At 38.2% G+C, this 13521-nt stretch overlaps 1 protein-coding gene across 2 annotated transcripts; it reads right to left on the reverse strand.

The window, feature by feature from the left end:
• Positions 1 to 5382: 5382 nt before the first annotated feature.
• hscb (HscB mitochondrial iron-sulfur cluster cochaperone) lies at positions 5383 to 13512 on the reverse strand. 2 transcript variants are annotated; one of them, XM_020636600.3, is made up of 6 exons: positions 13019 to 13511; positions 12819 to 12915; positions 9333 to 9422; positions 9015 to 9159; positions 8052 to 8099; positions 5383 to 7895 (listed from the first exon to the last, which is right to left on the reverse strand). In XM_020636600.3, the coding sequence occupies exons 1-6, from the start codon at positions 13384 to 13386 to the stop codon at positions 7801 to 7803; spliced, it is 843 nt and encodes a 280-aa protein (XP_020492256.2). In that variant the 5' UTR covers positions 13387 to 13511; the 3' UTR covers positions 5383 to 7800. The 2 variants fall into 2 exon arrangements, with proteins under 2 accessions (XP_020492256.2, XP_065804309.1); XM_065948237.1 differs by lacking the exon at positions 9333 to 9422 and having other exon boundaries at positions 13019 to 13512.
• Positions 13513 to 13521: the final 9 nt, after the last annotated feature.

The raw sequence follows: 13521 nt of genomic DNA on the forward strand, positions 1-13521 counted from the left end.
GAAAAAGGTTAGATTTGTTGTTGAACTTGGTAGGATGCATGGAGTAATGAGAGTCATCATTATGGGAGATATCAGCAGCACAAGTGGAGAGGGGACTGCTACTTCTTCTTTTGTGTGCTTAAAAAGAAAAGCCTCGCAAATTAATGTGCGCTGGTGACTGCAAATTATTGTCCCCCCTGAATGAAAATGCAGGAGGACATGACAAGACTCATGGACAAGACTGAGTCAAGGCAATATATGGCCACAGGTGCAGGGATTTGGCTGAATTCCTGCATAGTAATAAAACTCAATGATAGAATTTTGTTTTCAGAGCCCAAAAATTGGTCTGTACTTTCACTGCAGTGCAATCTTCTTGTCTCAGATTTTTGTTAGAAATGAATCCTGTCTGGCCCACCTGCAGTAAAGCTGAGGCATGATTTGATATCTCTTTACCTGAGGATTGCATATTAGCATTCACACCAACCGGTGAGCTTGCTGAGCACTCCCAATACTGCTTGCAATCTGTAAGACGTTAGGCTGTTTGTAACAAGTATTTGTGCTTCAATTCAATCTTACAAAGACGTTACAGTGAGTGATATCTGCAATGTGTGGAGCCATTTCCACACATGAAACCACATTATTGCCTGGTGCAACAGGGAGGATGGTTTGTATTTGATGCAAAATAAAAAATAAGCACTAGGTCCTGTCTCTACATGAGTTTCAGTTTGGGTTTTTGATTTACAGCTTCCAATTTCACTGTGTCAATTCAGTTCCACAGCTCATCACTGTCATTTTCATCCAAAGCAGGCAGCTGATCTCACGCGAACAGCTCTAAAAAAAAAAACTAAAAAAACGATGTACACCATCTATCCTAAACCAAACAGCAGTTAGAGAAAGTAAGCGACAAGCTTAAAAGTGGAACATTTCCCTGCTGCTGGGTTTGTACTTTCACATGAGTTGGTAGAGACCAAGGCAGGGCTAAAAGCAGAGCTGGTTACACGTCTGTTAAATGTTAATTATCAGCGTTATTTCTTTTGGGCCGTGGACATCAATTTGAAAGATGATGAAGGACTTCAGCTAAATTTGGTTTTCATTAAAGTCGCTAACTAGAATTCACTTTCACCAACTTAAGTCATCTGACTAATTTGATCCTGTCTCTCCGAAGAGATCAGAATTAGAATCAGAATCAGCTTTATTGGCTATGTATGCAAACACACACAAGGAATTTTACTTTGTTGAACTGTGCTTTCTTTGTATGAGAAAGTGTAAGAGACTGACAACCCTGTTGTTATCTCTTTTCTTCGACTAACACATCTGCCATGGAGGGGAGATAAAGACTGTCCCGTTTCTACTTGGGCTCTAATTGGCTATAGTAGCCTAGGAACAGTGAATGGAAGGTCCTGATTGGACAGATGAGGAGTCAATGGAAAAGTCAGACTGCATGAATTAGTACAGAGAAAACAGTAGAAAAACCAAACATAGAAAGTTGTATTGAACGCTTCACTATTATGACCACTCCATCAGAGTTGTTGTGATTTGTCTACGGTGTATTGTGGTGTAATATGTAAACAGAGCTTAGTTGACATGTACTACACTATATATCTGTAAAGACATTACTTCATTTATGAGTACATTTTAAAGAAATATGTTTACTATGATACAGTTTACTATTTACATACTGTATATTATTTAACACACTTATAATGCACAAATTCCTTTGTTTAAATATTCAAAACTATAACTACAATCTGCTGAATTTGCCTCTGAGGTTTTCCACACCTTTACTTAAACCAGAGTTTCTATCAGTGCGTTCACATATAAGGGGCGTTTGTTGGCAGCACATGACAAATTAAACACATAAACAAGTCTGCGGTCAGCAGATATTCATGTTTCACACACTCTCAGCAAACTATGATATAAAAAAATATATGAAGAACTTGAAAAATACTCGAGAATACTGTGCTCCACTATCAAACAGGTTGAGCTCTAACCCCGAACATAACCTGCTCCAAAGCATAAGTAACCATGGTGATCTACCTCGGTAAGAAGTGAACCACCTTCGTAGTTCTGAAAAGCCAGAGTTAACCCTGATGATAACCAAAAAACCTGCTTTGGAATAGAAAGGTTCTGCTTATGACAGTTAACTCTCTATTCCTGCTTTTATTCTCAGCAAATGTGATCCAACCAACACATGTCGACCACTTTTACTGAGGGGGCCAAACTGGGGCCAGTTGTTTTGTCAGAGGGGAGCATTAAACCCGGTTGAAAAATAGACAAAGATGGTCGCTTTAAAATATGTATATATATTATGCGAAAATAATAGCACACTAAATACTACAACATAAAATACCATGATTTATATTTGTTTCAGTAACAGTATTTAATACTAGATTGTGAGTCGAGTTGTTGAGTCAGATACTGTGTATGTGTTATTAGGGGGGCTCTTCCTTTTGGAGGGGTGGCCACAGGGGGGGACCAAGTTCCCCCTGCCTAGAACCGGCCATGAATCACATGATCATGAAACATTTGAATATAGTAGTTTGCACTCTGTGTTAATGGCTGGAGTGCAACTCAGACTGAAAGATGCTCCAAGAAGTGTAGTGAATACTTAAGTTAGTTGGGTTTTTGCCCTAAGCCATTTGAGAGCCAACAACTGATTGGAATCTGAGAAGAAGAACCCTGTGTTTCAACACTGTGCACGGTATTCAGATAAGATGAGACACAAACAGGTCACATCTGAACCGTTGTCAGAGTGATTGCTTTGAGATAGGCAGCGGGGAATATCTGCAGCATAGCAGAGGAGATAAGGTGAGGAGAGCAATCTCACCAGAGGCGAGTGGTGTGCACTCATCTCAGCTGAAAGTGAATGGCTGATCCATGTTTCCACACGCATACACCTTGTTTAAAAGCCCGGTTCTTCTCCTTCAAAGCCTTTCTAAACTCAAGAACCACAAAGGAGCCTTTTGAAGCCATATCTCCTGGTGTTCAACAGGACAGCCAAGCAACCCAAAAAAAAAAAAAAAAGGGGAAGAGGAAAAACTTAAAACTTTCAGATCCACCTGCGGTCTGCTGCTTCACAGATTTTTAATTAAACGGGACGCCTTTTTCTATGGGGATTACATTCTTTAGAAGTAGGGAAATGTTGAAAACATTACACCAAAATGATATATTTGTCTTAATTGGACAGTATGACTTCATTTATGCAAACACCATATCATTTGTTCTTCCCTTGATGTGCAATTTCTCCAAGCTGTGCCACCTTGTAGAATTCAACGTACCAAACATTAAAGTAATTTTCTTTATTTATATAAACACTCACACACATGCAGGCACTTTAGGCTTTTGCACAGCCATAACAGCTTCATCTCTAAAAAAAAATTGTAACAAAGAAAAGTCATTATTCAAAATGGCATACTTCAAATATCCATTATCTGCAAATCCTGAATATTTATTTTACACAAGCCGAGCTGCAAGAGAGGTAGACGACAGCAAATGCTCTTCATTGGCGTGGTAAACCAGATAAATCCAATAACATTTAGAGGGATACATGGGAAAAGAAGTTCTCGGAAATTCAATTGGCAATGGGATCATTTGACAACTGCTTTTTGGTGGGCCGATTACCCATCCTCATAAGACAAAGGGATTTAAAGATGTAGCAGCTCTTGATTTTTTTGCCTGAACAAACACATACAAGCATGTGTTGAAAAAAACAGAAGCATGCACAGTCCTCCTCATATTGCTGCGGAGAGCAAAGATTCTCCCTCAAATCTCTCAGCATGGCCAATATCAAGAGCTTAGAGGAGCGGCTCGCCTGCTGCAGCAGCTAGACTCACACTTCTGGGAATCATAAACATGTAGCCGAAAGGAAAGGGGGTTATTGTTAGTGTGTTCTGATTTAACTCATAATAACATTCCATTACGAGGAAACAAAGCAATCTGGAGAGCTTTTGAGATTTAGTTTCAATGAAACGATTCCCCTTTAAAGATAAGATGTCAACTGTAAGCGGAAAATGGAGACAACCTTTGAGAAATGGATGAAAATGTACCCGCATGCTTAAAAAGCAAAAAGAATCGTACTATTTTTATCATCTTGTGCCGCCAGCATCTGCTTTCTGAAATGTTCATTGTGTAATATCACATTTGCAGAGACATTTCTTCTTGATCTCATTTGAAGACTGTCAAATTCCTGTGAAGAAGACAGTCTACACAGTGTCACCAAGTTGCACGAATGAGTTCAGACTGGAGACCATGTCAGAATATAAGAAAAAAAAAAGGCAGGATTCAAAAATTCAGAGTTGTAAAGCTACATTATTCCATGAATAGTTTAGGAGCTTTAAGATGAGGCACGAACACACACAGCTTGGCCAAGAGATGAGGAAAACAACATAAACACACACGGATTAAGAGTGGGATGGGAGCCTAATAGTTGTAGATTATAATGGCATTAGTACCTGATGAGACACGAGAACAAGCAGCAGGCGTGAGGTGCCTGTGGGATGATAGGACTTACACTCACAGCTGAGTCACAAAGAAGCTGAGCGGAGGGGCAAGGATCATAAAAGCTGCTGCTCGGCTGTGAGGAGGAGAGTTCAGCTTCAGTGAGTCATCCTCCACTGGTATAGACCTTTGTCAATCAGACCTTTCATTGGTTATTGTTGGCATATTCAAAGTGTATAATGAGGTCTATAATGAAGGATTTCTTCATTAGGATTCTGTCAAGAGAATTGTGATTGTGTTAAAGTGGCTCACCAACATTTCAGACTTAATGTGATTAAGGATATTATGATTAAGAAATGGGTCACAGGAACACATTAATCTTATTCTGATATTTAAGTTAAGACCATATGAAGATGATTAATACAGCAATTACAGCGTGCATTATTAGTAACGTTGTTGGAGGCTTATTCAGACCTTAATCCGGAGATGTTCTCTCGTGAAGCCAGGGAAACATGTTTTCCAGTGAAGTTCAACATTTGCCCAATACGCCTACAGTAGTTTAATTTTTCAAAGCTCTGCACATGGGGCTATTCAGTCTTCAAGAATAAGTTAGGTTGCAAGGAAAAAAACATCTGAATCACACAGGCAGGACTCTTGACAGAATGAAAACCTACACACAAGCTAAGCCTGTTTCCTGATCAAAATCCATCATACCGTGTGTTGCCACACCACCACTCCCATGCAGACCCTGATCAACACGATACAACTAAATACCTATAGTATATACGTGGATAATGCAGCTACAACCAGCAACTGGTTAGATCAGATTAGCACAATGGCTGAAGACAAAGGGAAAAAGCCAGCTTTGTTTTGTTCTAAAATACAACCAAATGCAGCGCTACAGCTACAGCTAGCAGTTCGTTAGCATGAATCAACATAACGGCTGAAAACAAGAGGACTCACATCTGTTGTGTCAAAACTCTCTTTATAATGGAAAAATTCCAGCACAAAATCAACAATAAAACTTTACAATGTTCCTTTTCAACTTACATTTCTTAGCAGGTGAAACAAATGAGATGGAAAAAGTTTCTTTTTTTTAAAATCTTTTGACACAGCCAGGCTATCCAGTCTTCTAAACTAAGCAAACACGCAGCTAGCTGTCACTTTATACTGAGTAAACAAATTCAGATAAAGTATTTCTTGTCTTATCCTACTCTTAACAACAAATAAAAGATTATTATTTACCGAAATATTTAACTATTGCAATTACCTAGACGTTTGTATTCACTATGTGATGTAGACGTGGGGAACATTTGAGTAAGTGTTAATTTAAGTTGGAAGCAGACAATTACAAGTTAAACAAGATGACACATTCCCCTCTCAAATCTGTCTACTAAATGTAAAGATAAAGCTAGCAGCTATTAAACTTAGATTAGCATTAAGGCTAAAAACAGTAGCTGCACTCAAAGTCTAGGACATAATCTGCTGTAATAATTGTTGCTTTTGTACTGTGTTTGTTTGAGCATTTTGTGTCGCCTTTGAAGTAAGCAGGTTTACAGTATATCCTGCTGCTTTAGCCTTTATGCTAAGCTAATCAAAGAGCTGCGGACTTTTAACCAAGCAGGGAAATGTAAAGAATTATCAATCCTTCATTTAACTCGAGAGCTTTTCAAAAAGATAAAATAGCATTTAAAGATACTTTTAAAAAACGACTTAACTAATAAGTATACCTGGAAATTGATTTAATGGGTTATGAAGACTGAAGAAATATTCAAATAACTACAATAGACCATGGAATAAACTTTTACGTAGAGAAAAATTATGTGCACACATCCAAGCAAAATGCATACAGGTGAAGAACAAAAAAAGTATTAACTGTAGAAAAAACAAGATCAAAAACTTTTAAGTAAACACCAACAGCAGCAGAAAAATGCATTTAATGCCCCTGATGCTGACCAAAGTCATTCCAGAGGCTGAATGGTCCCATATAGGATACCTAGTTCATTTTGCCAAGGTCTCCCATCCAAGTCAATTTCACAGCCGGCTGTGGCGAGATTTTTTTTCCCCCTTCGTGTCTTTCAAACTCAATTTCAAAGAGTTCTGGGAGGCAGCTGTAGTGGCCTCAGTGTTGGTCGATCACATTTTCTCATTAATTTAAAGGCCCCGTAGATGCCTTCCGATTACCACATGAATAATAAATAGGCCTGTTAGTGTCCATGTGGGGGGAGAGACCCCGTTTAATTCACTGTCTATCCATTTGTATTAAAGAAGCTGCTTCTCCATGATAAAAAAAAAAAAACCCAACACAAACAGGCTCAGACACATGACATTGTTGTTCCAGACTTAATAAACAACCAGTCAGGATGTGTTAAAGTGGGATATGTTCCAGTGTGGCACAAAATAACCGCAGCGAAGATAATCTCCTAATACACACAAAATGTATTAGGTTATGATGCCAGTGTTTCTCATGTGGCACCTTTCATATGACATATGATCTCATTTGTCATTTTCTGCTATCACATTATGTGATATCTCCATATTTAATGGGATAAGAAGTGTATCAGTTTCTCTGATCAAACCAAATGCCTTCATGTGAGCAGAGTGTTTAATTTACTTACAGATTATAAAACATTTTTAGGGTTTAAAAATTAAATGAGGCAAATGGATGTATTTACAGCCTGGTGCCCCTATCAGTGTGCTGCAGGCATAGACATACTGGGTCAGTGTGCATCAATGTAGGAGCTAGAAATGACACAGATCACAGATCTTTGGCTCATCAAGTAATCATCATTCAGTGGGGCCTTCCTCATTTTCATAGCATAAAAGCTACATACGAAGACACCATACATTATTCAATAGGCTGTCTAGCTCAATAAAGGATTTCCTACTGGTCTCCGATTCCAGTTTGTACAGCATGTGCCGCTCCTCTGCACCATGACTGTCAAGGTGGTATGTCTCCACCTAAAGGTAACCTGCGGAACTGAACAAGTCCCACATGACAAATGCTTGAGCTGATAGGCAGGATAATCATATAAACACTCTGAGCAGCCTTTTAATCAGAGCCTATTAAAGGTCTTTGTCATATTAAATGATAAATTAGGTACAGGTGGATATGATTAGGAATGTGAGATTGGTTGAATTCAAGGGGGATAGTGTGTGCATCTAATTACAGCCTAATTATTAAACATTTTTTAATCAGAAAATACCAGATTGAGAACAAATCACTATTAATTCAGTTGTGTTTAATACATTACAAGGACATTTTTATTGTTTCACTTGAACAATACATTAATATAATTAATGTAAAATATTTTATTCTGTTGTGCAAAACATTTTAAAAGTGAGTAAGTTATAAAATATTGTGACACAATAAGGACACCTATATTACATGAATCCAGAAAGCTTTTCCTTTACTTTCTCTTCGATGTTTGCATAGTATTTCATTTGGGCAAGCAGTGCTTTGGCAGTTTGAAGCTCTCCTGATAAAAAAATAAATCAACACAAAACAGAAAGAGAGTACAGAAAGAATTTCAATCAATAACGCACTCTGCAACTTAGAGGAACGCTCACAAAACAAACAAAGGAATGAGTGGGAGGAACAGGGGATGTTTAAATGCAGTGTCTGAATAGAATACCTTTAAGGAGGACGGCATCTATCTCCCCTGTCAACTCGGCCAGCTTTCCTGCAAGTGAAGGAGAAGAAGCAAGTACAAGTTTTGCAAATGTTAACAAGACATGGCAAATATATCATGTGTTAAGAGCCTCAAATAAAGTGAAACAAACAAGGCTAAAAAAATTGAAAGAGACACCTTGTGTGAACATCATCCTACACTTGAATACAAAAATGTATCAGCCCTTTATATTCTAATGTGTCATGTATACATTATTCAATGGCCTGAGGTTATCAACCTTGTTCAATAGTAGGAAATGAAACCCATCTGTAAGTCAGCAGCGTTAACCCCTTGTGAATTCATTAAATCATACCGCACCTGTTATAGTATTTATGGTCCGCATATGTCTGCATTAGCCGTCCAATGCATTTACATCCTGAAATTACCCTTCTTTGAAACATTATTGGCCACCAATATTGTATGCAGGGTTGAATTTGAGTCTCTGTAGTGACCAGAAGTCATAAAAGGTTTCAAATCTGTACAGTCTTTTAGCCACTTTTAGAGTGTGTTAGATGCTTTGGTTTGCTTCTTCTTGCAAATCTGACAAAGCTGTTCAATGAGGGCTAGATTTATTAACATACTGTACATCCTGTTACCATGGTTACCACAGGTGTAACTGCACTACCCAGACTCTTAAGGAACTGTAATCCTTTAAATAAAGCATGCCTCCACCAAAGAGCATCTCAGCCATAAATGTGTGTTCTTGTTGTTGTTTTTTGTTTAACACATATTTTAGATCTGGAAAAAAAGAACTAGCCATTGAACTTGTCATAAATCTAAAATGGCAATATATCTGATGTGTCATGCTACATCAGAGTACATGTACCTGTCCTTCTGAGATTCTTTCTGACTAACGGTCAGTTTGAATCTTTAAAGGAGCCTTTATTGCTCCATTCTTCAGTGACTTATATAGATATCTCTGTTTACCTTTTGTGTCTTTGCCAATCTTGTTGGCTTCTTCTGGAGTCCTCGCTTCATCAAGGGCTTCATTGATCTCCATCAGCTCCATGAGAAACTCTGAATCCGCCTCAGAGTCAGTGCCCTCCTCTATACGCATCCCCTGCAGCTCCAGCTGAAACAGAAGATGGAGTTCATCAAATGCACTGCTCCTTTAAATGCATGTCACATCTCTCGACTGTCAGAACAGAGGATGTTTCTCTCGAACAAGCGATCAGACAGATAAGGCTTGCAGTTATAAAAAGATAAACTGTTTATCGGAAGTTAAGTCAGGGATTTCAAACTCACCATATAAAGACCACGACTCAAAGGCTTAAGCAGAGTGTTGTATGCTTTGTTCACAAGAGCTGACTGGATTTCTGAATACTCCTGTTCTTTCTGCAAAAGAGGGTCTGTTAAGTCGGATTCTATTTATAGAACATTCAGTACATATTCCCTCATTAAAAGAGGGACTGAGAACAAGCATTATTTTGATTTCAGCTTACATGCTGTGTATTTGGAGTGACAAATATTCGCCCCACACTGTAAACTGTCACAAAGGGAAACGAGATCTGAGGTATTTTACACCGTGCCATCCTAATCTACTGTCATTTTTAAACAACAAATCCTCTGTGATACTGACAATTAGGTGCATGACATACAGCAACTGCTTTGTAGTCGAGCAGTTTGGGATCCTTCAAGGGCTCCAGGTGTAAGTTTGACACGACAGATGTGTGGAAACAAGCTGGGGAGGAAAATATCTTGGAAATGGTTGGCAGATCTGAGTACATTTTGCAGCTATCAGGTCTGTCAACTCTGGTGAAAATCAATAGTTTGAGCTCATGCCCATAGGCCCCTCATGTGGAGCGGTTTCTGTAATAACAACCGTAGCTCTAGGTGGCTGCCTTGTAGCTTTGTATAAGTAATGGGTTTTCTATACATGATGAAGACCCCTGAAGAGGGAAGGATGTCTAATTAAGGACAAATAGCTAGAGGTGCTGATAAATAAAACAGCGTCAGTACAATATTGTATTGGTTGTAGGTGAGGAAGTCATTTTGGCTTCCTCTCTTCTCTCATTTGCTGCTGAATGAGTTTAGCTTCATTGTTGTCACATCATGAAAACATTCTGCATTGTCCTTTTCCACCTGAGTGTACAGAGTAAATTAAATTCATACCAACACACCTCCACTCCTATTTGTACTCATAATGCTGCCATTCCATTTTTTTTTTTTAAATGATCTACGAGGGGGGAACCGGGATAATGTGAACATGTTGTCAACTGCTTACCAGTTTGTAAAATAAACCATAAACACATTCCATTCATAACTGCTCAGATGCATCGGGACCAGTCTTCATTCTCCGTGTGACTTCTTTAAAGAGTCACTAGCCAAGACTTGAGTGTAAAACATAGGCTGACATACCGTCGGTCTCCTCTGTTCAAGTTCTATAAAGTAAAATCCTCGGTCTTGAATAGGAGAAATGTCAGAAGGGAAGAGAAGACCACTTATATTTCCTAGACAACGATAAGTGAATGCTGCATTCAAAGCCAAGTGGACAAATTAAAGCCAAACCTCTTTCTGTCTTTTTCATTTTGAGTCTTCAAGTTTTAACCATCACTAAACCTTTGATAAGTGCAATATTTAGCACTCTATATTTGTTATTAAAATCATACTTGAAACAGGAAAGGTTTATTACAGTGAAAAGCTGTAGGACGTACATCTTCTTTTTTTGAATGCACCTTGAAACCACCTTAATGTAGGCACCGTCTTTCAAGAAAACATGCATGTCTCTGTAACTCCAGTGGAAGTCTTAGAGTTATTAAGTGTTATTTTAAGGGGCATGATGCATTCATGTAAAAGATAAGAGCAGACAAAGTGAAGAAGAGTCGAGTGTACTGATTTAATGTATATTTCTCATTGTGAGCTGAACTTGTTGGTCAGTTGATTGATAAATCAATCAACTGATAATCACTTGATAGTTACATCAACTGTTTTTTTTAGTTATTTGCTGATATCGGCTTCAAGAGTATTTCATATTTTTCACCTGCTTTCACCTTTTACATGTCCTATTGCAATTTTGAACAAGTATTTGAATATGTCACTTTGAATGCTTGGAATTATCATGGCATTTGTTATTATTTACAAATCCAACCATAGATCAACAAACCTCAGCTCATAATCAGTTGGTTGATTATGCAGGGAAATTGCCTGGTTCTGCCCTTTATTTAATCTCCTGGCATTTTAAAAGTAGAATTCCCAATACACGCTGACTTACTCTTCCAAAAAATTATTTTAAAGGCATTTCACTTTAACGTCAGAAAAGCGATCACCCTCCCGCCAAAAGTTACCATTATTCTACTCTGCTTAATTCATTTTGCACACAAAAAGAAAAGGTTATTTAACATTGCTTCATTTTCTTTCTTTGAGATTGTTTAATTACAATACCCTATCATTTGAAACAGATGTACCAGGTACAAGTCTCAGGTTACATAATTTACATATTAAGCAATACTATAGGTCTGTTGGGCAGTGGGCCCACCAGAGAATAAACCTTCATAGAGGAGAAAAAAGATGGGGTAATTAATATGTTATCATTACGACAGCCAGCTTTCTGGAATCCCCACCTGGGATTACTTAATGGAGCTGAGCTGTCGCTGAGCTTCTTTCCTCTAAATATTGCACTATTTTCTCTTGTCATCTTCCCCATCTTTCTTAGACATGCATCTTTTGAGTTATATAGGCTAGCTTTTGATTTCTAGAAATTCCCTGCCTTGACCTTGTTGCTTGGCTTTTTTTTTTTTAAACCACACCTCTTAGCTTTGCCTTGAGTAATTCCCTTGATCACACGAGATCAAAGTCAGAAATCAAAGTCAAATGGTGTTGTGGGGTAAGGGCTTAAACCTTGGCCCTTTCCGAATTGTCACAGTTCAGTATGCAGTACTATTCAGTAGGAAGTTTCAGTATACTGAACTTTCGTGGTCATTCAGTATGCATATTTTGGGTCCACCTCAGTATACTGAACATTTCAGTATGGATACTAACTTCCGGGTTTCATGCGGTATTCATGCGTGCTTTCAGGAAATGAAATGTATTTTACCACCCACAATGCTGTGCGAAATTAAACGTAAATCGTCACTTCACGTCCGCCTCCAAATCAAAACAAACGAGCGTGGATTAATTTAATCAATTTTTAATCTAGAGTTAAAGTCCCGACTGAAATCACTACTTTTAATTAACAACAGAAAATATAACAAATATCTGCATTTCTATTATAAAACCTTTCCCCCTCTATTTAAATAATGATTTCACTATTTAAATGTGTCTTTATTGGTTTATTTTATTTTCTATTCTGTATATTACTGTCTTTCATTTGTACTTTTCTTTATGTACTGTATGTTATTTAGTTATTTAATCTGTCTTTTACTTGATTTACATTGTAATATATATATATATTTTTTTTATCTGACTGTAGATGAGCATTACTCTTCTTGAATAAAGCTAAACAAAAAAAAACAAAAAAACAGGTGGATGCGGCCGGTTCGGGAAACGTAAATGACGTCACTTCCATACTGAATGAATCAGAAGAAGTAGGAACAAATATCTACCTCCTGAAAAGTAGGTACTAAACAGTATACAGCATAGATAGTAGGTATTGCCTACTGACAGATTGAGTAGGTACTTGGCAATTCGGATACATCCCTAATGTCGTTTGTGTTGTAACATTCACAGCTGACTCATGAACCCTATGACTTAACTGATCTCTTGTCAGATCCCCCTTTCATACCCCCTTCCTACCACAGATTTTTGGCCGAAGTTGTCTGGATGGAGAGACCGCTGGAGCTGCAAGTATCTTCTCTGCAGCTTTTGTATGTCCACTGTGAATGTGTAGGTACTGAAAAGGAGGTACCCCAAGGTTACATGAGATGCTTGCTCACAGAATGACTTGATCAAAAAAAAAAAAAAGAGTAAGACAGATAATGAGGTAACATACTCACCAATCCATGATTTTGAAGTATGACATCCCTTCTTCGGGGGGTTGGACTACTTTGCATGACATGCAGAAGAATGCAGGTGATTTATCCAGAGGCTGTTCGCAATGCCAGCAGCTCAGTTTGTCTTGATCTGTACAGAAACTCCTGAGGGAACTAACAGGGTGAGTGTAGCAACTGAGGTGACTATCCTTTCCCCGTGCAACAAAGTTTGTGTGACTTCGCCATGTGTCTTTCCTGTTGCAGCTGGTGGGCATACAATGCACTGAACATGTCATTGCATCATAAACAATCTGTCTTCTCGTCCTTAGCACGTTCTGTTTAAGTAAAGCCCGAGGTGAGCACGAAAACCTCAAAGAGTTAAACGCCAACATGTCTGAACTTAAAACACACAATATGATGCTCAATCAGTTAATCTTCTAATGAGTGAAAAACAAATAACATCTCATTGGTAGAAAACGTAGAGGAAGAACGTTCTTCTTCTTCTTCTTCTTCTTCTTCTTCTTCTT

The sequence above is a fragment of the Labrus bergylta genome, chromosome 2 (assembly GCF_963930695.1).
Source record: "Labrus bergylta chromosome 2, fLabBer1.1, whole genome shotgun sequence".
Lineage (NCBI taxonomy): Eukaryota > Metazoa > Chordata > Actinopteri > Labriformes > Labridae > Labrus > Labrus bergylta.